The sequence below is a fragment of the Thalassophryne amazonica genome, chromosome 9 (assembly GCF_902500255.1).
Source record: "Thalassophryne amazonica chromosome 9, fThaAma1.1, whole genome shotgun sequence".
NCBI lineage: Eukaryota > Metazoa > Chordata > Actinopteri > Batrachoidiformes > Batrachoididae > Thalassophryne > Thalassophryne amazonica.
In genome coordinates this window covers 105,853,449-105,880,881 of record NC_047111.1, presented here as the reverse complement: position 1 = coordinate 105,880,881, position 27,433 = coordinate 105,853,449, and the positions used below count along the sequence as shown (strand labels likewise).

The following is a 27,433-nucleotide window of genomic DNA, read 5'->3' as shown; positions in this document are numbered from 1 at the left end:
TCCAAGTTTTTGAGGGAATGGCAAACATTTGCACACGTATCTTAGATCTGACATTTTGCTAAAATCTCATATATTACTTGGATTTTTCCAATTAGGTGTAGCATGGTAGCTAAGTGATTAGCGCACTTCCTTTAATAAAGAGAATCTGGCTTAAAACATTTGCCAAATCAACATGGGGATCCCTAATGGATCCACTGTGGCAGCACCCAGTGAAAAGGGAGAAGCCAAAATACTCTCTTCCTCGTTGTTGTACAGCATCATGGTGCTATCAGTTCCAATCTGAACAACTTTGCCACTAAGTAGCTCAGAATAGACAGTCCTCACACCATATTGTCCAGATGATCTGGTTACAATCTGTCCAGTCACGTGAATTCACACTGTGTTCGTGATAACACATTCCTAAAACAGCAGAGCTATAACAGCTACATTAAAAATGTTATAATAGGTATAAAACAGTTCATGTGTATGTGTCTACTCTCATGGTCTCTGTCAACACAACGGCATCAAGTACAGAAAGAAAGACATAAATTCCACTCAGAAAGAGATTCACTACTATCAGACTTTGAAAGCCATCAAACTACATATGAAACAAGGATTTTCTTAAAACGAAGACGACGTGAAATGTCAGCTAGTTTGTCAGGTGGCACGTGGTAGACTCAAGCTGAGACTGACTTTTCTTGTAAGAAAGTCTTTTCATGAAGCTGTGACTGATGATACAACACAGAAGCTTGAATCTTCATCAGGGTTGTCAAGAGTGTCTTGGTGGCTTCCCTCATGAATCTCCTTGTTGCATGGTCACTCCGTTTTTAATAACTATCTGTCACAGCAGGGCTGTGTAAAACTTAGAATAACTTAGTGCTCTTGGTTTGATTGCGCAATGTCCACGTCCTTTCACATGATGGACGCGTGCCACATACATGTTGCATATCAACATTTCCTTTGCGCTCCCTGAACAGGATCCAGTGGAGGTGCACATACGTGACACAAGCGGGACATGCTGGCAGGATTTGAGTGCCCGATCCATTTCGAGGTTCTCCGAACGCGAACAGATTGTTCTGAATGCTATGACACCGTACAAACATGTAGATTGTGGTGGGATTGCGCTCATACTGCACACAGACTGCCTTTCGATGGGTGTCCCACCTGGGCTGTGCCACGAGTGTTTTGCACATATGCAAAACATTCAAGGCAGCCGCACGAATGGGCCCGCCCATGTAGAGTGGTCTGAGACTGCTGTCTGACCGCACCTCAACACTTTTTGGATGTGGAACGATTTGTCAATCAGATGCCATTTGGCCCCATTCGTGCTATGTGTGATGGGGTCTAACTTATATAAATAAAATTGTTGACATATTTAGTGACTTGGGAATATTCATGTATCCACCCCCTGACTTGTCTTTAAAAAAAAGGCTGTAAAAATTATGATTTACAGCGAATTAATCAAAGCTTGCCAATAACAGCATCAGATGTTCGTTTTGTCTGTGTTTAATAATTTGGCAATAACAATGCATGTTTGTTGTTTAATAACTTTGGATATTTTATTAAATATTCTGATGATACTAAATTGGTTCAGTTATTTTTGAACATATTTTTTGTACAATAGTAGAGAGCAGCTGACTGCATTCAAGCTGTTTGTGAAAATTGTCTAAGTGTCCTGCAAGTGTGGCATCACCAAGCAACAAACATGGGTGTGGCTGTGCCGAACTTCCCTCCCCCAACACGTGGCATGCGGGTGGGGGAGGGGGGGTGAGCACACTTGCATGACATGTTGATATGTATGTACAGACAAGATCACATGAGGACCGGGACGGCCAACCACGTCTGAGCGCATACAGCACAACAAGGCGCCTCTCAGCTGATCGCCGGCCAGCCACTCAGTGACAGCTAGAAATGACGGCTCAGTGCATACAACGTGTTAAATTAAAAACACAGAGAACAGAGCCAGGACAAGTATATAAATAATTACTACAATAACTTCATACGCAATTACATAACAAATAACAAAAAAAATAATCACAGAACACAGAAAAAGAAAGTAACACTTTGCTCTGTGTGCTGAATAAACAGGTGGGCGTGGCTCACCGTGTTTTGAAGGGCATGACATTACAACTCTACACTGTGAGGTGCATATGTGTGCTTGCTGTCCTCATGTGGAAATACATAAAAACATATATCGCCTTTGCCACGGGCTGGAGCAGCCACACAGCGCGCACATTGGCAGGCTGCTTATCAGGTTTGGCTGGTGAAGCAGGCTGGACACAAACACAGGACTTCTGTGTAGGCTCTCAGTTGTCCAGGTGGTTTCCATAGTAGAGAAGCTTGAATCTTCGACTGGACTGGGTTGCTTGATGTGAGGACGTTTCGCTTCAAATCACAGAAGCTTCCTCAGCTGAAATTCTTGCTCTGGTAGTCTGACTTCTGTCTTGACTCTTGTAGAGAAGAATAAACCAGAAACCAACAAAAGCTGGAGTTTTTTAACCTAACCAGACCCCTCCTACCGAGAGGCCAACTGCTATAGGCTAGTGACTAAACAATAGCTCTAATTAGCATCTATTGTGCTCTAGTTAGCACTCTCCTAATGATGGGATGGAAGCGTCCCCTGATGGCTCCCTTGACGACTCTGCTGATGACGTGAATGACTCATTACCATGAACACAAGCCTGAAACTGCTTTGACCTGAGCACCCCGTACCCCATTGTAAACAGGGGACAAAGCGTGTCTGAGACCCGCCCCCCCCCGGTTAAGGCTGGGTTTCAACTGTTTTCCAAAGAATGCTTCCTTGACACCTCTCTCAAACCATTTCTTCTCTCTGGCTAAGATTTTAACTTCCTTGTCCTCAAATGTGTGGTTAATGTCTTTCAGGTGGAGATGAACTGCAGACTGAGGTCCACTAGCGACCTCTCTGCGGTGCTGGTATAGCCTCTTGTTTAAAGGTTGCTTAGTCTCACCTATGTAGTGTTCATTACAGTTTTCCTGACATCTGATATAATACACTACATTGCTCTGTTTGTAACTAGGGATCCTGTCCTTAGGGTGAACTAATTTCTGTCTCAAGGTGTTAACCGGTTTAAAGTAAACTGGGATTTTGTGCTGTCTGAAGATCCTCTGTAGTTTTTCCCCTACTCCTGCTAAATAAGGGAGAGACACTCCTCTTCTTCTTGTCTCCGTTTCCTGTGTATCTGGTCTCTTTGTTTTCTGGGACTTCTGCACTTTGTCCAGGGACCATCGTGGGTACCCACATACTGTGAGGGCTTTCTGTACAAGTTGTTGTTCTTTAGCCCTTCCCTCTGCAGTTGTGGGCACCTGTAGGGCTCTGTGTTGAAGAGTCCTGATCACCCCGAGCTTGTGTTCAAGGGGGTGGTTTGAGCCAAAGAGCAGATATTGGTCAGTGTGAGTGGGTTTTCTGTAAACCTCTGTCTGGAGCTGCCTGTTCTCTCCAATCGTAACATCACAGTCCAAGAAGGCTAAATGGTTGTTTCTGGTATCCTCACGTGTGAACTTGATATTGGAATCCACAAATTGATGTGTTCTGTAAAGTCCTCGACCTCCTGTTGCTTGATTTTAACCCATGTGTCATCGACATATCTGAACCAGTGAAACCAGTGGAAACCAGTGAAAACCAGTGAAACAACCATTTAGCCTTCTTAGACTGTGATGTTATGACTGGAGAGAACAGGCAGCTCCAGACAGAGGTTTACAGAAAACCCACTCACACTGACCAATATCTGCTCTTTGGCTCAAGCCACCTCCTTGAACACAAGCTCAGGGTGATCAGGACTCTTCAACACAGAGCCCTACAGGTGCCCACAACTGCAGAGGGAAGGGCTAAAGAACAACACCTTGTACGGAAAGCCCTCACAGTATGTGGGTACCCACGATGGTCCCTGGACAAAGTGCAGAAGTCCCAGAAAACAAAGAGACCAGATAGACAGGAGACAGAGACAAGAAGAAGAGTGTCTCTCCCTTATTTAGCAGGAGTAGGGGAAAAACTACAGAGGATCTTCAGACAGCACAAAATCCCAGTTTACTTTAAACTGGTTAACACCTTGAGACAGAAATTAGTTCACCCTAATTACAGGATCCCTAGTTACAAACAGAGCAATGTAGTGTATTATATCAGATGTCAGGAAAACTGTAATGAACACTACATAGGTGAGACTAAGCAACCTTTAAACAAGAGGCTATACCAGCACCGCAGAGAGGTCGCTAGGGGACCTCAGTCTGCAGTTCATCTCCACCTGAAAGACACTAACCACACGTTTGAGGACAAGGAAGTTAAAATCTTAGCCAGAGAGAAGAAATGGTTTGAGAGAGGTTTCAAGGAAGCATTCTTTGGAAAACAGTTGAAACCCAGCCTTAACCGGGGGGCAGGTCTCAGACACGCTTTGTCCCCTGTTTACAATGGGGTACTCAGGTCAAAGTAGTTTCAGTCTTTTGTTCATGGTAATGAGTCATTCACGTCATCAGGAGAGTCATCAAGGGAGCCATGGAGAGGCGTCCATCCCATCATTAGGAGAGTGCTAACTAGAGCACAATAGGTGCTAATTAGAGCTATTGTTTAGTTACTAGCCTATAGCAGCAGGCCTCTCGGTAGGAGGGGTCTGGTTAGGTTAAAAAACACCAGCTTTTGTTGGCTTCTGGTTTATTCTTCTCTACAAGAGTCAAGACAGAAGTAAGACTACCAGAGCAAGAATTTCAGCTGAGGAAGCTTCTGTGATTTGAAGCGAAATGTCCTCACATCAAGCAACCCAGTCCAGTCGAAGATTCAAGCATCTCTACAAATGCAGGATACGAATACACAGCTCAGTGGAGCAAAAGCATTTACTTAGTTTGGTAGCTGAGGTCGGTACACAGATAAGCAGTCCAAAAGAAGCAACAGTAACAAAATCATCAGGCTTAGGCGTGGTCGAGGTACACAGGCAGGTAATCAAAAACGCGACGAAGCAATCAAGGCAAAAACACAAGGAACTGAGCTGGAAAGAGGCACAAGGCACATCGATCTGGCGAAGGACAGAGACAAACTGTGAGCCTTATAAAGCACCTGGGTGATTAACTGCAAACTCAGAACAGGTGTGTGGAGAAACTCCCAGAACCAGGGTGTGGCCAGACAGAGGGAGACACCCACCACCAAGAACCAGGAGAGAAAGGCAAGAAACAACAGGACAGAGAAAACCTAAGCAGAAGGATAGAACAGAGACAGAACAAGAGACACAACCCAAACAACCAGGAACCAGACACTGCTCCATGTGAAAAGGATCATGTGTACACTGAGCTGGTGATCTGAATGTCACATCACCCATGTGAGCTATGGTCCACATGACGCAGTGTGCTTCGGCACACTGCTCACTGGACACGCACGCGGGGCTGGTTGGACATGCGCACGGGGCCAGCAGATGTGGACATAATAAGAGCGCACTGTTTCATTCAAGTCATTTCATGACTGTACGTTAGACCTGTTCAAAATGTCAAATGTTACAAAATCTTTTGGGCCACATGTTGTTCTTGTTCCACTAATAAAATATAAGATCTGTGCCAAATTTGATTGTAATTGGACATTGTTTATGGGTCCCCCACAAAGCAACAATTTTTCCCAAACAAGCAACGTTGTAATCCAGTAATTCCAGTAATGTTCTCCTCTGAGTGACCAATCAACCACCACTTTTTGCAATTAGAAGCCATCACATTAACCTGTAAAAGAAAAATAATGCCATCAGAGTCTTCTCCCGTTATTGTGACATTGCCTTGCCAGATGAGGGAGAGGAAATTGTGTCACTCTGGGGGACCTCTAAATCTTATCTGATTGAGTTCAAATTTGGTCTGCACCTATAAAACCCCAAGTGGAACAAAGACAACATGTGGCCCGAAGTCTCTCACAACTTTAATTTTTTCACTATATAACATGAACAGCTCTACTGTACGAGGTCTATTAGAAAAGTATCCGACCTTATTATTTTTTTAAAAAACCATATGGATTTGAATCACGTGTGATTGTGTCAGACAAGCTTGAACCCTCGTGCGCATGCGTGAGTTTTTTCTTGCCTGTCGGTTGCGTCATTCGCCTGTGAGCAGGCTTTGTGTGAGCAGTGGTCCACCCTCTCGGCGGATTTTTTTTTTGCGAATAAATGTCTGAACGATTTGGAGCTTTTCTGCATCAATTTTTTTCCAGAAACTGTGAGAGACCTCCAGGTGGACACCGTTTGAAAAATTAATATGGCTTTCAGGGGCGATTTTATGGGGAATAAACAGATTAAGGAGTGTTACTGCGGCTTTAAGGACGGCCCACAACTCCTGAGAGCGCGGCGCGCTCCCAGCCCCCATCGACAGGCTGATACCCCGCTGAAATAACCAGAACATTTCCAACATGAAGGCTTTGTTGATCCGGGACCTCGTCTGACTTTCACAAAAAGGCAGAAGATGTGGACATCAGCACTTTTTCCGGCACATTCCACCGTTACAGGAGTTTTTTCATGGAAAGAAAAGCAGAGGGACGCGCCACGGAGCCGTTCATTACGCGGGACAAAACCACCTCGGTGTTGGTCTCACAGGACATCTTTCAGGTGAATTTCAGACGGATTCCGGTTGCTTTCCAGTCGTGTGAATATCCGATTGTGATTGTGCATGAGCTGGACATGCCAGAACATGTCCTGTGAGGCTTCATCACGGCAGTTCTTTGCGCCGAGCGGCTGCACCGTGACACGCGGAACTCCTCCGCACGTCTGTCTTAATGTGCCGAAAAAGTGCTGATGTCCACGTCTTTTCACAATTCATGTGCTAGTCAGATGACATACCGGATCAAGACAGTGTCCAGTTTAAAAATGAACGGCACATTTCACTGTTACAGAAGTTTTTGTCATGGAAAGAGAAGCGGCTCCAACGCGCGTCACGGTGCAGCCGCTTGGCGCAAAGAAACGCCATGATGAAGCCTCACAGGACATGTTACTGCATGTCCAGCTCATGCACAATCACAATCGGATATTCAGACGACTGGAAAGCAACCAGAATCCCTCTGAGATTCACCTGAAAGCTGTCCTGTGAGACCAACACCGAGGTGGTTTTGTCCCGCGTAATGAACGGCTCCGTGGCGCATCCCTCCGCTTTTCTTTCCATGAAAAAAACTCCTGTAACGGTGGAATGTGCCGGAAAAAGTGCTGATGTCCACATCTTCTGCCTTTTTGTGAAAGTCAGACAAGGTCCCGGATCAACAAAGCCTTCACGTTGGAAATGATCTGGTTGTTCCAGCGGGGTGTCAGCCTGTCGATGGGGGCTGGGAGCGCACTGCGCTCTCAGGAGTTGTGGGCAGTCCTTAAAGCGGCAGTAACGCTCCTTAATATGGGTAATCCCCATAAAATCGTCCCTGAAAGCCATATTAATTTTTCGAACGGTGTCCACCTGGAGGTCTCTCACAGTTTCTGGAAAAAAAATTGATGCAGCAAAGCTCCAAATCGTTCAGACATTTATTCGCAATAAAAAATAGATGAGAGGGGTGGACCACACCTCACTCAAAGCCTGCTCACAGGCGAATGACGCAACCGACAGGCATGAAAAAACTCACGCATGTGCACAAGGGTTCAAGATTGTCTGACGCAATCACATGTGATTCAAATCCATACGGTTTTTTAAAAAAATAATAAGGTCGGATACTTTTCTCATAGACCTCGTACATCTATGACCATGGGTCATTGACAGAGGAACAGAAGGATCATACTTGTATTGTCCGCTTGATAAGAGGGATTAAATATTAGAAATTGTGGTGTTTTTTAATGGTGTGTGTGTTTTTTTTCTCCAAAGCAGCGGCATGATGTGGTGCCACACATTGCATCTGCTCGCACTATGTACTGTGTACGAATGTGTCTCTGCTGTATCGTGCACGCCAGTCCAACCATGTGTCCCTCCCAACAGCAGGTGGAATGTTTCGCTGTTCACAATTTTGTTTTTTGGTCGTGGATTTTCTTCCAGTTTCTGCTTCTTTGGCCCAATGTCGTGCTATGAAGGGGCCCTAAGGGTTGCTGTGACAGATATCTGGCTAGAGTTTCTTATACTATCATCCCAATTATGAAGTAAATCAACTAAGGGGTTGTGTGGATTAAGCTCAGAAAGACAGACAGAGAGACAGATGAACAGACGGGCATATGGAAACACATGTGTGATTGTAATATCTGCCATATGGGTCTCTTGTACAATAATAGATAAAAATGTCAAACCTTGAGTATTCACAGCTCCATAAATATGAAGGTTTGCTGCTTTTATGTGTTCTTATTTATTATCAATTAAACATGTTTGTGTTTTGAACTGCTAACGAGAGGGCAAAAGTACAGCAAGTAAAGTGAAAAAGGATTTTTAGAAAAATAAATAAATTTACTGTCAGTAGAACAATAAACTGGAGCAGTCATTATTTGCAGTTCACTACATGTTTTTGAAATCTAAATTGCAATAAGAGATGGTGTTAAGTATTATTAGGGCAAAGTATTTGCCTCACTGTTACAGATTACTGAGCATGTCACTGAACATACAAAGCAAATAAGTTATAGGACCAATCAAAATATTTTTCAGAAAGAATCCAGTACATTAACCTAATTAAACTTTCTTGTATCTGCACAAAAAGATTTAATCATTATTAATAACTTGGTTGGATGAGTATCAAGATTTCTGTGCCGTCTTAGCCTAAGCCCTATAAAATCCTGTTCTGCAGACTGTGCTGTGAAGTGTGGTGCTATCTAAACCCTCTTTAATAAATTAGGATTAAAAATATGCTTGATTTCTAAATGGTGAGAAAATGATTTCTCTTCCTTTTAATTAGCTGAGTACTTTGAGATCTGGTCATTTTTTTAAAGTTACATTCAGTAAATCTGTTTTTTAAAAATGTCAGCATAAAATAAGTATTTTTCTTGATGATAAGATCGAGATCCAGCTTCCTCCCACTGAACAGCTCCCATCCGTCATTTTTGTGCTACGACATTTTGAAGCTATTTTGCCAGTAATTCACATGAAAACCTCCTCCTGATAGTTCCAGGAAAAAAAGGGCAGGATTTATCCTAAACAATCAGCAAGTACTCCTGACTCACACTCAGAATTGGTAAAACAAACACAAGTGTCATTGCAGCCCCCGAAGGATGCAGGTTATGTTTTGATAGTTCTGGCAGGTTTGACATCTGGAGTCTCGTATCTAAGGTAACGCAGATATAAAGTTGTGTTTTGTTCACCACAGATCTCTTCCCATATGTTTTGATTTTCACTGAGAAGCCTCGACAGATAAACTGAATACTATTTCTTTGGGATTGTAGCATGATCCAGGTGGGGAAAAAAACTGGAGTATTTCCAGAACTCAGTTCCCATAAAAAGACCAAACAGACTGTGCATTCATGTTTGCACCTGAAAAGAAAGGTCTTCTACAGTTGTCTTTTTTTTAATCCAGTGACATCTGTGTGATACATTTCTTCTCAATATCTCTCATAAAACTGATGATTCTTAAAAACTTTAAAACCTGTCTCATCTTGAATCCGTTCAGAATTGTGCAGCCAAGCTTTTATTGAGACACCATCCTTATTTTATCCTCCCAACCCCGCATAGCTTTAAAGTTCATTTTAATATTTTATCTTGATACCAGGTTTTAGCTGGGTGTGCCTCCTGCCATTATTATATTCTCTGTGTATAAGTAATGTCATGCACATCTCATCATTGTTATCAGGATTGTGTATAAACTAATGAACTGTTTTCCATGACACTTTGTGAAAACAGGGATCAGGACCTGGTGCAAAATCATTCAATTTATATTTGGAACTACAAAAAAAAAAGGGTGAAGTTGGAGATTCTGTTTTTTTATAATGTATTGTCATGCAGTTTCTTCTGCATCTACATAAACGGTCAGAAAAAGCGACATTTTTTAATAATTTAATTAATGATGTGACAAGAATTGTTTTACGGTTGAACAGAATTATATGAAACTTGGTAAAAAAAAAAAAGTCTGACCTAATTTGGTATTTATGCCATTACATTTTTAAGCAGATTAAAAATGATCAGACATGTAAAATTTAAGATGTTTCAAGATAGTACTATATTATGGGCCTTGATGTCTTGTAATATTTATGTCTCTAGGTCCCCAGTCTTTAAAATGGAGAGATGCCTGGGAAAAACCTATAGAATCATGAGGTTGCTGGACAGAGGCGTTAGGTGATGCCAGTCTCTTTGCATGAAGCTCCTTGGGTACCGCTGGAATGATTTTGTGATAAACAAGTGGTTACATAAGCAGACCCAGATGAGGATTATCAGGTGTATTGTGAGTAAATGTCAGGTAAAACATTTTGGCCATGTGGCGTGTTCCTCTGCACATGTTCTAGCACATAGATGCCTCACTTAGTTTCCATTATAGATGTATGCAAACATTTAGCAATACTTTCAAAATGTCAACAAAGCAGAACAGCAAAATGACAGCATTTCCAATAACTGATGGAATGTGACTGTTGGGTTCTGTATTCTCACAATAACTGTCATTCTAGTGAGGGTCTTGCGAGAACTGCAAATCCAAGAGCTATGGTGACAGAATGCTACGTCCAACTTAATAATGCTATTTTGTACTTTTTTAAATCCAGTGTTGCAGTTATGTCATCTTTTATATTGTTTAACAAGCTCTCTGTCTCTTCCGCTGTTCATCCATTCTGCTTTATGTATTTTATAATGTTATGTGACACTTTCTGTACGCCATAAGTCTTACTTTGAAAAATGGTAATGAAAATACTTTTTTCATTACTGTTTTTTGAAGTGCTAAGACTTTGGAATCGCCCCTGCAATAGGTTGGTGTCCTGCCCAGGGTGTACCCTGCCTCATGCCCTATGACTACTGGGATAGGCTCCAGCCCCAACGTGACCCATTGGATGGAGGGATGGATGGATGGATGGACTTTTGAATTGCCTGAAAACTTCCTTATGCAAGCTTAAAAACCCTTTATTGATATTTGAGTTTTTTCGAAATGCTTGCGTTCACAATTCCAATTTGTGAAATTTAAGGCCTAATGTTGAGGACCCCAGTGGTCAATAACTTGGATAGTGCAAGATGTGGGGATGGATCAGCTGTCTGCCTGGGTGGTTGCCATCCAGGACGTGCTCTCTGGTGTGGTGGAAGTGACAACGCACTGCACCCCTGCATCCTCTAAGACTTGGCTTGTTGATATGCCTTGATGGAGTTGTGTACTCAGAGTGCTGTTTTATTTCTTAATCTAAATGGATAAGTGACGTGCCATCATCAGGCTGAGCCAGTATTTGGTGATGACATAAGAATTATTTCATTCATGCTTTTCAAGGCTTGTAATATGGACTGAAGTGAAATGTGATCAAACACCTGAGGTTATCAGATGACTTTTGTTTATTTTTAGACAGTAATTGCCCTTTTGTTATAGCCTGGCAAACAAAAGATGAATCCAGAGCGATTATCTGGTTGTGACTCTCAGCGGGAGCGCGGCCTCGAGCTTCTCCATCCAAAGCCACAAAAGCTCAGCCACACGCAGTTCATTAGCTCTACCATGACATTAATGAAATCACAATTAGTAAACAGACAGCATCCCGATAGCTGATCGATGGTCACTTATGACCTGTTGGTGGACTCCATCGGTATCCACAGAACACACAAGCAGAAAAACTGTTGCTCCCGCCCTTCCTCCGTTCAGGGACTGTGTGATCACTGATAAAGATAATCAAACCGGAAACCTCTCCATGCTGCCCTGAGTTCAGATGTCCACAACAGCAGCATGTTGGAGATTATCCCGTTCATCTAGATGAGCATAAACATTGAACAATAATGTCTTGTAAAGCAAACAACCACTTTAGCATGACACTAAGGAAAAGGCACATTTTCCTAATTTGAACAGCAATCATCTCTCTCTTTTTAAGTATCATTCTCTTGTCTGAAATCCGGATGATTCATCTGACCAAACAAAACATGGACAAGGCTATGGCAGTTATAATATTATCAGATCATAGTGTTGTTTTTGCTTGGTAGGGACTTCTGTCATGTGATCTTTCTCTGCTCTCATTATTTCCAAATGAAGGATTCTGATCTGAAACAGAGGTGCACAAAATTGACTGGGTTCATTTTGGCTTGTGTTCTCTATAAAATGAGAAAGTTGGACGTGATTTCCCTGAAATCTGGTCAAAGAAACAAACAAGAATTAAAAATAACTGCTCTAAAAGTAACAAAATGTTAATAAAAACCTGTCACACTATGCGTGGAGGAAAATCCATGTTTTGGCAGCCCATCCTAAAATCAATTGCGTTCCATTAGCTATATGCTGTTCAAACTGTCAAGGCACATCATCACCACCTGTAGCTAACACAGCAACCTGTTTACGCTAACTGCTAGCATATTCAGTTGCTAAGATTAGCCACATAATTATAGTTTATTTGGCAATCATTTGAACAAACATGTTTTTGAACGTGTATTTTTGGCTGATGGTCATGACAAAATGTAGCTTCACCGGCGAAAAACTGTCGTAAAGCTGCATCACGCTCGGGAACGACAACCCAAATCGGTTACCTGCTGTACTGACAGGGTTGAATTCACAATTCTCACATTCAACTCGTCACATTTTTACAACTGGTCATTGCCCCTTTCTGTCACAAGACACAGTTTTTTTTTTTGTTTTTTTTTTACAGCAGCATCATTTCTCTCTGCCAATGCACAGAACCATTTGCTTCACTTCTGTGTCATCAGGAAGCATTCATCTATGTTTTGTTTGTGGTTATGGTTAGCCTTTCCACATGCGTCACATAGTGATGCAACGGGGCTACCCAACTTGTCACATGTTGACATTCGGTCAAAATAAACCGTTTGTGTCAAATTGTGACTACATAGGTGTGAAACTGCGCTGTCATGTGAGCTGTTGTTGTAAAAACAGAATGGCTATGTATGTCAGTCGCTACCCAGGTAATAAGGTAGCATTTAGGCTGAGGGGACATGTTTTTACTATCCACTTTTGTCTGACTTTAGACTGCAAACAGTATCGATCAATGTCCATTTATATTTCTATAGAGCAGGATTGTATACATCAGTAATATGATACAGCCAGCTACTGTACAATGATATCCGCCTCCTTTGTAGACACTGTTGACAAAGGTCAGCAATGTCAAGACAGCTTGAGGTCTGGGGTCTATGTTAAGATCACCAATGTTTGAAATCAAACTCAAATATGCACAAGTTATACTCATGCAAATATGTAGCCCTTATTGAAATTAAAGGAAATTCTTGCCAAAATTTTGCTGCCAAAATGTTATTAGTGCTCCCTTACTTGACCCACTCACTCACTGCTACAATGTGTAATAGTTTCACAAAGGAAAGTCATCTTCAAGACAGAAAATTTGTGTCAAGGAATTTTATGACTCCATTTACTTGAGTGTGGAGAGGACTCACTTCAGCTCCATTCGCTGCATTGACATTTGAAGCATGCACATGCCAGTGCCATTTCTGCAACGTGAGCACGTTTGCCTCAACCTCAGCATCTGTTACAGGTTACAACTTACCGGGAGCAAAATATAAATAAATAAATAAAAATGACAAAGCAGCACAGGGTGCTGAATTCTTCTTGGTGCCAAGTTAAGATGACTTTCCCTCGGAAGGTGTGTCGGCACACCCGGCTTGTTTTCTGAACATCTTCACCAAGAAAGAATGCTGAGCTTTTTTCACAGCTCAACTTTCTGCTCTGACCTCAGCAAACTCGTCAACAGCATTCCTTTTATCTCTTAGGAAAACAGGTGGTTATGATTGTTATTCTGTGCACAAAGGATGGGAAGACTTTTTGCTTCCATGTGGTTTCTATTTGGAATGCTGCATTTGCTAACACACACGCACTCAGGTTTGGGAGGGACACAGATATTTCTGGTCACGCCTGTGATGCTGATGAAAACAGCTCCACCCACTCCTACTCAGCTGTTTCGGGTCATTCCACAGGGAGGGTCATGTGCCACTTTGACTGTATGGATCAACTGTTGCTGCGTCAATATCCACCACTAACTGCTCGGATTTTACATATCACGTAATTTTGTTTTATATCACTGAAAAGTGAATCTCTCTACCACTGAAACTAGTTCTGTATTATTTTATACCACTGGCATTTTTAACATTTTATCTATATAGTTTTTAAAAAGCTAATGTAATTCATATATATATATATATATATATATATATATATATATATATATATATATATATATATATATATATATATATATATTTTTTTTTTTTTTTCCCCTGTCCAGTAATCCAAAATTCAAAGATGTACAATTTTACACTGATAAAACACAAAGAAAAAGAGTAACTATTCATATTTGAAAAGCTGTAACCAGTCAAATCTTGGCACCTTTTACCTTGATAAAGAACTTAAATGATTCACTGCTCCTCAAAACAGTTAATTTTGTTAGACAATAACCTCAGCTCAAATAAAAAGATGCACAGAATGTCACCACGTGGTTATGAATTACATTATTTTATGATCTCTACAGAATTGCTGTACCTTCTTATAGATTTAACAATGTAATTAAAACATATGTAAAATAGTTAATCACAATAAAGCATGTATGCCTTTGCCTTTGATTATGGATGCTACTACCAATTATTTTTACGACTGATTATTCTGTTGATTTTATACAGTGGTGGGCACAGTTCCGATAATCTAATAACTGATAATTACCAAAGATAATGTTTTCATTATCTGATTATCTTTTTAGATAACTTTAAAAACCATTATCGGACTAATTATCTTGCGATAAATTTTTGTCCGATAATTTTTAGACCGATAATGTGGTGAATAAAGCTGAACAGCTACAAACAATTATAAAATTTAAAATCAGTTGAGCACCTACCTGTTAAATGTTTCATAGCAGATGTGTAGTTCTACCCTCTACAAAACAGAGGAGAGCTGCTTCTACAACCCCTGGCAAAAATTATGGAATCACCGGCCTAGGAGGATGTTCATTCAGTTGTTTAATTTTGTAGAAAAAAAGCAGATCACAGACATGACACAAAACTAAAGTCATTTCAAATGGCAACTTTCTGGCTTTAAGAAACACTATAAGAAATCAAGAAAAAAAAATTGTGGCAGTCAGTAATGGTTACTTTTTTAGACCAAGCAGAGAGAAAAAAATATGGACTCACTCAATTCTGAGGCATAAATTATGGAATCACCCTGTAAATTTTCATCCCCAAAACTAACACCTGCATCAGATCAGATCTGCTCGTTAGTCTGGACCTAAAAAGGAGTGATCACACCTTGGAGAGCTGTTGCACCAAGTGGACTGACATGAATCATGGCTCCAACACAAGAGATGTCAATTGAAACAAAGGAGAGGATTATCAAACTCTTAAAAGAGGGTAAATCATCATGCAATGTTGCAAAAGATATTGGTTGTTCACAGTCAGCTGTGTCTAAACTCTGGACCAAATACAAACAACATGGGAAGGTTGTTAAAGGCAAACATACTGGTAGACCAAGGAAGACATCAAAGCATCAAGACAGAAAACTTAAAGCAATATGTCTCAAAAATCAAAAATGCACAACAAAACAAACGAGAAACAGTCATCATAAGTGAAGAGTCATGGATCTTCGAGTACGACCCAGAGACCAAACGCCAGACCCTTCAGTGGAAGAGCCCGAATTCACCAAGGCCGAAGAAAGGAAGATATTTGAAGTCCAAAGTCAATGTCATGTTGATCGCATTCTTCGATGTGAGGGGCATCGTCCACTGCGAGTTCTTGCCACAGGGTCAGACAATCAACCAGCATGTCTACAAAGAGATACTGCAACGTTTGCTTCGTTCAGTGCGCTGGAAGAGGCAAGAGTTGTGGCAAGACAACTCGTGGGTGCTTCACCATGACAACGCACCTGCCCACTCTGCCCTAAGTACCCGAGAATTCCTGGCCCAGAAGAACATCACTGTGCTGGAGCAACCTCCCTACTCGCCCGACCTGGCTCCATGTGATTTTTTTCCTCTTCCCCAAGCTCAAGGGGGTCATCAAGGGAACCCGTTTTGAAGATGTGCACGACATCAAAAAGGCTGTGACGACAGAGAATCCCGGAAGAATCCTTCCAGGAGTGCATGCAAGCATGGCAGAGAAGGATGGGAAAGTACATCAGACTCCAGGGGGATTACTTTGAAGGGGATAACTTGTAGTTTGCATTTGGAAAAAAAAAAAATTTTGTGACACCAGTCCTGGAACTTTTCTAACATACCTCATGTGTATATATATATATATATATATATATGCTAGATTACGATCGCAAATTGAGTTTTACTGGCAACGCATTAGCAGGGTTATTCCCATTCTAATCCAGTTCTATCGTTTGCACAGTTTATTTTTCTGTAAGTAATTTGGTCGGTGAATTGTTGTGAAAGGGTGTGGTCGGCTCGTCAAAGATTACCGTAGCAACAGTGTCTTCCTGCCAAACTGCAAACTGCCAAACTTCCTGCCAAATTCTGTGAGCAGACCCACACATTTCTCTATCTCGTCAGCTGCATTGAGTTAAATCCACAGTAAATCCATCACTCAATCCAGTTAAAGCCATTAAATCCATGCATTTCGGCATCGTCGTCCATGCACTAGTTTTCTGTCGCTCTCAGCTGACAGCGCCATTAGTGACACCTGCGCAGCAACGCGGTCAGGGGGCGGAGTAACACATCAAATGTGAAAAGGTTTTAATATTTTGCCACCATCCACGCGATATTTTATGGCCTGAAATCTCACACAATTAATCAATCAGATTTGCAGAAAAAAAATGTAATTGGATTAGAAATAAAATTATTCAGTTAATAGTTTTATTATTCAGTTAATAGGTTGGACTTATTTTGGCAAATCTTTTCATGCCTTCAGTAAAATTATTCATATTTCAGAAACTAAAACCACAGTTTTCCCCCCTTTTAAATATATCCACGGACTATCCCATCATCAACACACTAGACAATTAGTTTTCACTGAGTAACAAATCAAATCATGCCGGCACATGTTGTGCAGGTAGTTCTGGAGCGAATATGCTGTGAAATTTTGTTGGGCATCAACGGGTGTTTTTATTGTTGTCTCTTTCCCACATTTTCCTCTGGCATTTACTGGGTCTGCTGTAAAATGTCATACTGTATGTGACTGGGCTATGAAGCCATGCATGCCATTCAAACAGCACTCCAAACATTTGCTCACAAGCTCTGGGTGGGTGGGGAGACATCTGACAACATGCATCTCCTTGGGGAGGTGCTATCAGCAGTTATCTTGGGGTGTAGCAACTCCTTCCAGGCCAACGGCCCATGCCACACATGCCAAACAATGAGGAAACCGCTGACATTTGGCACTAATTGAGAAAAATGTTTTAAGCATGTACAAGGAAGTGTCACCCCAGTTACTGCAGAGTAGAAGATGTTCCAAGGTCTATGATGCAGTGACTTATCAGAAAACAACAAGCTAGTGGACAGCTTTATCCCGTATCTTATCTATTCAGACAACGAGACAGCTTAAATTGGATTAGGCTGACAGCCATGGGTGAAAATATAGATAATGTCAACTCATGAATACACGTCCAGGACAGGAAATCACACAAGTGAAAGCCACTTAATCAAGTCAGAATTTTCCTTTTTATTTGTTTCACAATAAATTGTGGTAGATCACGTTTTCAGAGTTCTAATTTTATCAAATATTTTGCCTTTGAGTTCCTTTATTTCAAAAATATCAGTCTGAAGTGTACAGAAGTCTGCAGGTGTTTCTTTTAAGAGTCAAAGCAGTGATCTCAAAGTTTATATTAGCTCAGTCCTAATCTACTTTGAGCATCATCCAAGCTTCCACATATCTTGGCTGTGCTCTTGGCAGGAAGAGTCTGGTGGATGTCCTCTTAAAGTGTAGAGCACTTTCTTTGGAATAATTTAAGTGAATTGGTTCAGGTGAAGCCAACAATGGAAAACGTCAATGCATTCCCATTGATCAGATTGGAAAGTGACCAGTAAGCATGTGTCCTTAAAATAACAATGGTCTCCATCTTCTGCTCGGTCATCAGATGGCCGCTGTGATATTTGTAGCTATGTTCGGTCGTACTGGGTTCAGTCGCACTGACTTCAGACATGGCTAGGCATGGCCGGGGCTGTGTGTCCATTAAGATAATGCTACCAAAAGATGGTAGGAATTGAATAATTGGCTTGTCTCATAATCAGAAATTACCCACTTTGTACCACTGTAACATAGTGGCAAGGTAAACAAACAGTGCTGACATGATTTGTAGATTATTTTGGCATTTTCTTTTGATAAATGCTAAATTTGAACTTCTTGCACATTCAGAAAAGTGTTTTATCCTTGCCAGTTTTGAGATAAAATTACTTAAATCTACCTCAAGTGTTTTTTAACTAGTTTAAATGGGATATTACCTTATTGTCAGTAGGTTTTAAATGGCTCTAAGCAATCGCATATTTTATGACTTGCTCTAATCTGGCTTTTACTTATTTATTATTTATTTAATCTTTATTTAACCAGGAAAATCCCATTGAGATTAAGAACCTCTTTTCCAAAGGAATCCTGGCCAAGATATAACAGAAATGTTATAAAATGAAATTGTTCTACAATGAGAATAAAGACCTATTACATGACTTCAAATGTGTTATATTGCCATATAAAACCATTTAAAATGATATAACCTACTGTATATTACTTTTAAATTGGTTTTAAATCACACTATACCAACAATACAAGGTCTTAAATTGGCTTTCAGGTCAGATTCAGGTGCATACTGTGGTGCTGCCACATCCATCATACAGTGTTCAGACTGGTGACAACCCAGGCACACCTGTGGCTTTAATGTAAATATAACAGGGATTATATAGATTTAAACTGTTTTGAATGGCATCATACATGTTTCAGCCATACATGTTTTCAACCAGATATGACCTTTCTTAAAATAATCTGTGTTAATCATGACATTAAAGACACTTGTAAGTACTAAACATCACTACACCAATGATAGTGTTTTTCAGTTGCTTTAAACACAACATAAGTAGGTTTTGAATTCGACGGCTAGATGTAAATAACAAGAAACCATTGCTAAACATGTTGATATGAGATAAAGTAGTTTTGGTGCTTCAAAGTAAATAATAAAATACATAAAAATGCTTTTTTTTTTTTTTTTTTACTTCTTTCTTCTTCAAGCTACAACAAACACTTAATTGCAGTCATTACCTGTTAGATGTCAGTGCCTATTGGGATTGATCTATACTTCATAACACCAATTCCAGACAGCAGCTGTCTACCTACATTTGTCCCATTTGATACAACCGTGCTCATGCTGGCAGTGAGCCTGTTGGCCACTTGGCTGAATCCTGCACAGGTAAGACAAAAGAAATTCAAAGATCTTCAGCAGCTCATTGTGCCTCCACCATTCCTTGATTCCCCTCATCAGCAATATCAATGTTACTGATACTGTGTCATGTCATAGATTTGCTGAGGGCTCACCCTGAAAATGAGTGACTTTGAAACATGACACATAAAAGTAAAAAGCATCACAAAGCCCTTAGGTGTGTCAAGAGACAGTGTTGAGAGTACAGCAACAGATTCCGAACAAGCGCCTCAGCTACTTCTAATTAAAGCAAAGAGAACAAGCCAATCCACACACATGAAAGATCACAGGAGGTTCTCATGTCTTAATTCCTTTTGATCTGTACGTCTGTCATCTCAAACCTTATTTAATCTATGTCCAAGGGGAAATGGAGGGGGAGAAACAAGCAAAACATTTCATTCAAAGTTGTTCTTGCAAAATTATGACACTAAATTAATTTATGCAGTGATGAAAAGTGAGAGTACACAGTTTGCACACGCCTTCTAGGCAAAACATTTTTCAAGTGAAGTGTTCAATGTAAATATCTGTTATACTCAATACATTTCGTGAATCAATACCTACGGCAAACTTGCACTCTGCCATCCATGATCACATCAAAAACAAACATTTAAAAATATTTCCATAAACTAAGAGAGGATTTCAGCATTTCAGCAAAGGACACACTAGAACCAGGAAAGCAAAACACCATACACCATATTGTTGTACTTAGGGAAGAAGCTGTGTTTACTTTATGAATACTTTACAAGTTACTGCTGAAATGATTATCTGATAATAGTCATTCTTAACTCTTTCATCAAGCAAAAGCATCACATAGTAGGATCTAATTCCACCTCCATTTGAGGATACCACCTTTGGATAATCATCAGCATTCAGATGTAATGAACAGATTATTTGGTCATAGTTGCAGTTAGGGTGTTGCAATAAAATAATGAGGCTAATCATGACCAATAAATACATACATCTTACAGGAAGGAAAAGGTAGACAGATTTTTCTGTATTTTGGTTAAACCTCTGCATAATTAACCATAGCAACAGGATTACTGAGGTGTAAAAACAAGAAGGTACCTAAAAACACAAGCAACTCTGGCCCCATTTACAGAAATGTTCTGTGTAAATGGGGTGAGTGAGCCTATCTTGGTAAAGTAAGTCCCTTCGGCTGCTCCCTTGTTTTGCACTTGGTGCCAAATCCAAACTCCACTGAGTTGAACCATCCCCCTTTGAGCACTTTTTAACCATTTTAGCCATTCTGTCTTCAGACTTTTAAACTGTTTCAACAAATCTACTAGTGACATCTAAAAACTTGCCACAGTTGCTATATTTGTACTGTGGTCTTAATAACAGCTAATTTTCGGTTACACCATTACGGAAATTCTGATGCATGCTATTCAGTTCTTATTTATTTTGAGTCATTGCCCTACAGTATTAGGTCAAAGGTCAGCATGAGTCTGTGCAAAATTCACAAAATTTGAACTGCAATGCACATCCATGAAAACTACTGCAACATATCACATTCATGACAATAGTAGAAAATGCATGACAATGTGTGCAAAATCTGCTTTTTTTGCAATTAAAAAACACACTTAAGGAATAAACCTTTATGCAGCTGTAACTGTGTACTGTGTATGTGACCAAACACATTGAAAGCAAGCTTTATGCTTGTCCTCTAAAAATAATGTGATGCTGCAACAAGTTGCAATATCTGTATCAGCCATAGGAATGGTATAACCATAGAGATATTACAATCATGGGTTCAATACAAAGAGGTGTAAAGATGGGAAAAATCCTGAAGTGGGAAGAAAACAACAAAATTAAATGTCCTAATTGTTCTACTGCTTGTCAATATTAGCATCATCATATGGCCCTACAGTGTTAAATTTGCCACAGTGCAATAAAAGGTGCTTTTTGTCTAAACAATGCTACCATCTCAATTCTAGGGACCACCACGATCTAGGTAAGAACACTTGTGATGTATTATCATGGGATATGAATTCAATTTGACTCTGTATTTCTTTAATTTATACCATGATCAGCTTTCTAATGTACTGGTGTGAGCTGGTACTGGTGTACTTCATTCCAGCATTTTCATAAAAAGCAGTTTAGTTCTCTGACAAGAATAAACAGGCAACAACAAGCTTGCAACACATACAGTGACAAAAGCATAACGTTCACTAGCAACATTTAGAGTCTGTCCAATCTGCTCCAATAAAAAAAATAAAAATAATAATTTAAAAAATCAGTTCTCTGAAAGGAGCTGCAGTTAAGATACCAGCATTTTTCTGAACAGTTCCAAGATTTTCAACTTGAAGAATAGCAGCAGAAAAAAACAGCGGAGTACTATAAAAAAAGGCACTGGTTACAACACTTATTCTCCAGTCTCCCTTGTGTGCTATGATCTCATTTAGAATAAAAACAATGGCACTCAGGAAAAAAAAAATTGCTACATGGAACACGGGCCCTAAATGTTTACATGGCTAACACTGGGTTAAAAAAACGTACCGGTGCTACACTGGCTTATGTGTTTGATCACTCAACATACACTTACGTCACTAACGGTCCTACTGTGTTGGAGCTAAAAAAAAAAAGCCTTCCATATCAGAGTTCTACAAACTTTGATCATCGCCAATTCCATGTAGTCAAACTCCCCCAAAAAGGGGTACTTCCAACAGTTCTAAGGACTGCAAAAAGCCCCTCTGGTGGGGAAGTACCTTATATCAAGACAAAGAAGATATTCTACAGCCAACTAGAGATGATTTGTATGAATCTGCCCCCAGGTAGATACACGTATTTCAAATTGGGTGCCATCTCGGGTTTGCGGTCAGGTGTTCCTGCTGTGTGTCTTGCAGCCGGCCTTGGCCTTCTTTAGAGTGTCTTCGCAAGTTGATTTTTAGGATAATGGAAAAGCCTTTGTGGGAGCAGATAGGATCCAGCTTTGTGCAGCACTACTACCAGATGTTTGACAGTGACCGAAAGTCGCTGGGAAATATATTATCATAATAAATTTAAATATTTATCAATGAGAAAGTAGTGAAGTATGACAGCAGATGTCTCGATTATTCACGAATGGCAAAGCAACAAGTGGCTTACAACATAGTACTCACAGTAAAGCTATTTATGCAGCTGTATAAAATTAAAGATTAAACTTTGTACCATTCTTTAAAAAAGGAGAAAAAAGAAATACAGTGTGTAAATATGACTTAAGAGTGTTTCGGGTGGCACACTAATATTCAAGAGATCTGCTTCGAGGATACAGATGCTTTTGTATCGATTCCAATGACATAAATACACGGAGTTTGTTTAAAAGAAGTAGAATTAAGATTTTTTTTCACATTATTTTGTTTAGCAACCCGGCGCTTTTGTGATCTGTAAAAAAGGTAGTAAAGAAAAACTGACTCCTTCCGCGGACACACTGTTGTTATCCGGCCGCACTAAAACCGTTACCTCGCATCACTACTTTCAACATCTTTTGCGATTCTACACGCTAAATAGTTAACCAAACAAGATTTGGTACATATGTAATTTGCAAATGAAAAATCACTCGCAAACTTGAGACACTGAAACTTTTGGCAAACTGGGGTTAAAAAGAAAAGAAGCGACAGCGCCGCTAATTAAACCTGAAAAACTGCGCTCCGTTAGTTAGTTCCCATCGCTTCACGCGCGCGTGGGAAGAACCGGACTCGCTGTCAGTCTGGTTTGAGTTGGACCGAGTTGGATTCCGAATCCAGATACTTGTGTAGCAGAATCCACTTCTAGTGTTTAAAAAAAAAATCTCGACCAAACACTCGGAGAAGTGAACAGCATCTGAAGCCCACGTTCCCCGAGGAGAAAGAGGTGAAAGAGCAGTGATATTTTTCTACTTACAGTGAGTTGAGAGCAGAGTCAGGAGGCAAACCAGACGTGTTTTCGCCATCTTGTGAGTCGATGCAATGCTCGCTTTGACTGGCCGTACATGCGCAAAAGTCGCCCGTACAGCTTTGGAGTGGATGGGGCGAGAGAGAGAGAGGGAGACGAGAAGAGAGGGGAGGGGGGAGAGAGGCGGAGGGTATTATATTCGGTTTCCATGGCTACCGAAAGCATCACTCAAGCAGACAACAATTTATAGTTGACACAATGTGGGAGGACTTTATACTGTAGATAGCCAGCAGTTTAAAAAAAGCAGCCGCCTCTGGTGCTGTAGATTGTGAAACAATTTTATTTAAACCATCAGTTTTCATATTCAAAGGCATGAGAGCAATGAATGCCGAGGGGCATTATCACAGTTAATAAAAGTCTATACAAGGGAGTAACGGATTACATGTAACAGGATTACATAATAAAGAGACAGTAAAACAAAACCTTCATGTGCCAGATACAATTTAGGAAAAGTGCTCATGGAGACTGATGTGCTGTTAAATCTGCAGTGTGTAGGATTTAGTGTCATCTAGTGGTGAGATGGCAGATTGCATTGTGCAGTCCGCTGGTCACAATGTTTCCCTTCACGTTTTCACTTCTTGAGTGATGGGGATTCATGTTGCCCTGCTTGCTTTCTCCTGTGATAAACAATAGGTATGGTCCTCCATTTTACAAAAATGAGGGTTCTGCAATTTGTTAGTCTGCACTAACAACCAGTAGACAGTGTATAGAGGAGCAACCACAGATTCCATTCTTCAGTTTATCCAGCCACACTGCAAAATGACAAAGATGAATAAATATGTTGATTTTAGGCTACCGTAACTTGCATGGTGCAGCAACATGGTGGCCTCCATGAGAGGGCCCTCTCCCACGTAGATATGAATGTCTCATTACCGGAGGCCATCAGATATGGCCATTGGGTATTGCAAAGGCTTTGCGTCTGTCCGTCTGTCTGGTCAGCATAAGTCCAGTCCGATTGCTGCCACAGTCTTCAAATTCACAGGGAACATTCTTGGGACACAGAACTTGGACAAGTTCAAAGATGGCTAACCTTGACAAATTTTAAGAGGTTAAAAAGTCACATTCTGTTTCAGTCTGTTCTGTTTTTTGCATTGCTGTGGGATTATCTTTCACTGTTATGCTGATGATACTCAGTAATACATGCCGATAACTGCTGGCAATCTCACCCACATAAAATCCTAAGAACATTGCCTTGCATCAGTGAGAAGCTGGATATCTAGCAACTTCCTACTTTTAAACTCTGATAAGACTGAAATGATGGTTCTTGGTGCAGTGAGACATCGGCATCAGTTTGACCAGTTAACACTTAGCCTAGGTTCATGTGTCATACATCACACTGACAAAGTAAGGAAACTTGGGGTAATTTTTGATCCTACGTTGTCCTTTGACCTCTAGATTAGAAATATTACGAGGACTGCTTTCTTCCACCTGCGAAATATAGCAAAGATTCATCCCATCCTGTCTATGGCTGATGCTGAGACCCTGATTCATGTGTTTGTCTCTTCTAGATTGGACTACTGCAGTGTTCTATTTTCTGGTTTACCGCAGTCCAGCATTAGGGCTCTCCAGTTGGTTCAAAATACTGCTGCCAGACTTTTGACATAAAGCAGAAGTTTGATCACATTATACCCATCCCTTCACTGGCTTCCTGTCCCTGTAAGATCAGATTTTAAGGTTCTGCTACTAGCCTATAAAATTGTTCTCGGACTGGCACCTCCCAACTTAGCTGACCTAATTATACCCTACATACCGGCCCAGGGTCTGCGTTCTCAGGGTGCAGGACTACTTTGTGTCCCTAGAGTGAATAAAAGGTCTGTGGGTCACAGAGCTTTCTCTTACTGTGCCCCTGTTCTGTGGAATGATCTCCCTACGTCAATAAAACAGTCAGAATTTGTAGAGACTTTCAAGTCCAGACTTAAGACACAGTTATTTTCCATTTCGTATGACTAGCATGTTGGCATAGTACATTACTATGCTTTTTCCATCCAGAGATGGGTGTGGTATCTCTTCCTGAAACCCTCCTGTCCTGTGCACTGGCAACATTTCCTGTATATTCATTTTGTGAATTGTTTTGTAATTTCTGTCGGTAGCATTGGCCCAAGCTGAGGGTCACCCCTTTGAGTCTGGTCTGCTAGAGGTTTCTTCCTCAAATCATCAGGGAGTTTTTCCTACCACTGTCGCCTGTGTGCTTGCTCTGGGGGTTGGTAAGGTTTGACCTTACTTGTGTGAAGTGCCTTGAGGCGGGTTATTTTTCAGCAGGTGGCACACACCTATGGGATAATTCATAAGTAAAACAAAGTTGCTTTTTTGCTTGATATGATGCATGAAAATTCACTAGATTTTAATCAGTTTGTTCTTGTTATATGCCCTTTTCAGCTGGAAAGATTAAAAATTAAAGCATTATTGGCTTTTGAGTTCTTATCTACACAAGTGGGCTGGGGTGAATATAAACATAACATAACAGGCCTTTCATTGATCGTACACGCAAAGGCTTTCAATTGTGTGTGTGTGTGTGTGTGTGTGTGTGTGTGTGTGTGTGTGTGTGTGTGTGTGTGTGTGTGTGTGTGTGTGTGTGTGTGTGTGTGTGTGTGTGTTTTCAGACTTAAATAAACACAACCCAATAAATTTTCATTCAGCATTATGCCAGAGTTCATATTTTAAGTCCAAACAGTGTAATTTTCAATGCTAGAAAGTACTTTAACACTGTTTAGATTTAAAACTGTAATTGTTGTAGCATTATCATGAAAATACCACAGGCAACGGCCTCAAATTGGATGTGAACCTACAATCTTTTGGCTGTGAGGCAACAACACTGTCCAGTCAAAATTCACACATGCGTAAGAAGAACTCTTCATTTCTTCTCAGCTCATGGACAGTTAAAACATCAGTCAAGACATCAGAGCATCAAACTACACTTGTAGACATTTGAGTCCACTGATAAGATCAATTTCAATACTATACAAGAGTTAATTATGAAAGTATTAAACTAACACTTTAAGAGTTAAAGTCAGCTCTGAAATGTTTGAGATTTTGACACTGCAGTTTTTGCTGTGCTTTGCTGTCAAGTGAATTGGAGTGAAAGTTGCTGCCAGGGATTGACTGTTCACAGACTGTAAGCACCACCACAATGGTGGTCTGTAACGTGGAACTCATGAGCGCTCTTTTCTGCTTATGTACTTCAGCTGTTTTATTACTGGGCGAGTGAAGGATTTTGTAAGTGCAGCTTGTGTCAGTCATACTACACAAATCTATCCCACTGTTACAAGGGGAAAAAGAAGCATCAAACCATTATTAAATTCATGGCAATCTGAAAGCTAGTTGGAACTCATTGGAACTTTACTGCAACGAGAGCATGGGTAAATATTTTGCTAATGCAGCTTTTATATTAATTCATAGCGTTGATGGTAACATGATTTTCCAGCAATTATTTCTGCTATGATGACATGCTAAAATGTTGATTATTGAAAATAATTATTAATGATTATTGAAAGGGAAGTCTGGGGTCCCCTGCTGGAGCTGTTGCCCACGCGACCCGAACCCTGAACAGCGGTTGAAGATGGGTGAGTGAGTGAAAATAAATTATTATAAATGATACAAAATTACAGTTTTCAACTACTGCTCAGTGCAGTCAGTATATCAAAAACACAAAATCAAAATATAGTTCTCCTTTAGCAGCATGTTAGTTTCTGTTTTCATAACTTTACTGACATGTTTGTGTCTGCTTTGAGATTTAAGAGAGATGTTCTCGTCTGGATGTTGTTAAAATCTTTTTTACATAACCTCTCCTAGCATTTGTGGTTCTGACAATGTGCACTATGGCGTAAAATAGTGAGGTTTATTACTGATGATAAATATTACAAACAGCTAAATTCTTGTTCTCTTGGTCGGAAAGGCCATTCTGGGTCTGTTGCCTTCATGTGTGGGAAAACCTGCTTAAAATATCTGTTAGAGTGGATCTTTTTGTGTTCATCTTATGGAGCCTAATAAAATTAGACCAAAAGGCTTTCATGTATTCTGCTCACACATTACCCAGTGGGAATTATGTAAAAGTGAAAGACTTAGTCTCTTGGAAAATGTTATTAAGGATGTTAAGGCAAATTCAATATGAAACTCATTATGTTTTGTTTAAATCAATTTTGGCTGGGTTCTATATTTTGAGGTCCATTGATCATTTTACATGATGAC

General features: G+C 40.4%; 1 protein-coding gene across 1 annotated transcript in view; it reads right to left on the bottom strand.

The window, feature by feature from the left end:
- The window catches only part of jam3b (junctional adhesion molecule 3b), a 121,014-nt gene extending 97,681 nt beyond the window's left edge, over positions 1-23,333 (bottom strand). The window contains exon 1 of the mRNA XM_034178911.1: positions 23,198-23,333. Within this exon, the coding sequence (XP_034034802.1) occupies positions 23,198-23,246 (49 nt within the window). The 5' untranslated portion in view covers positions 23,247-23,333. The remainder of the gene's footprint in view (positions 1-23,197) is intronic.
- Positions 23,334-27,433: the final 4,100 nt, after the last annotated feature.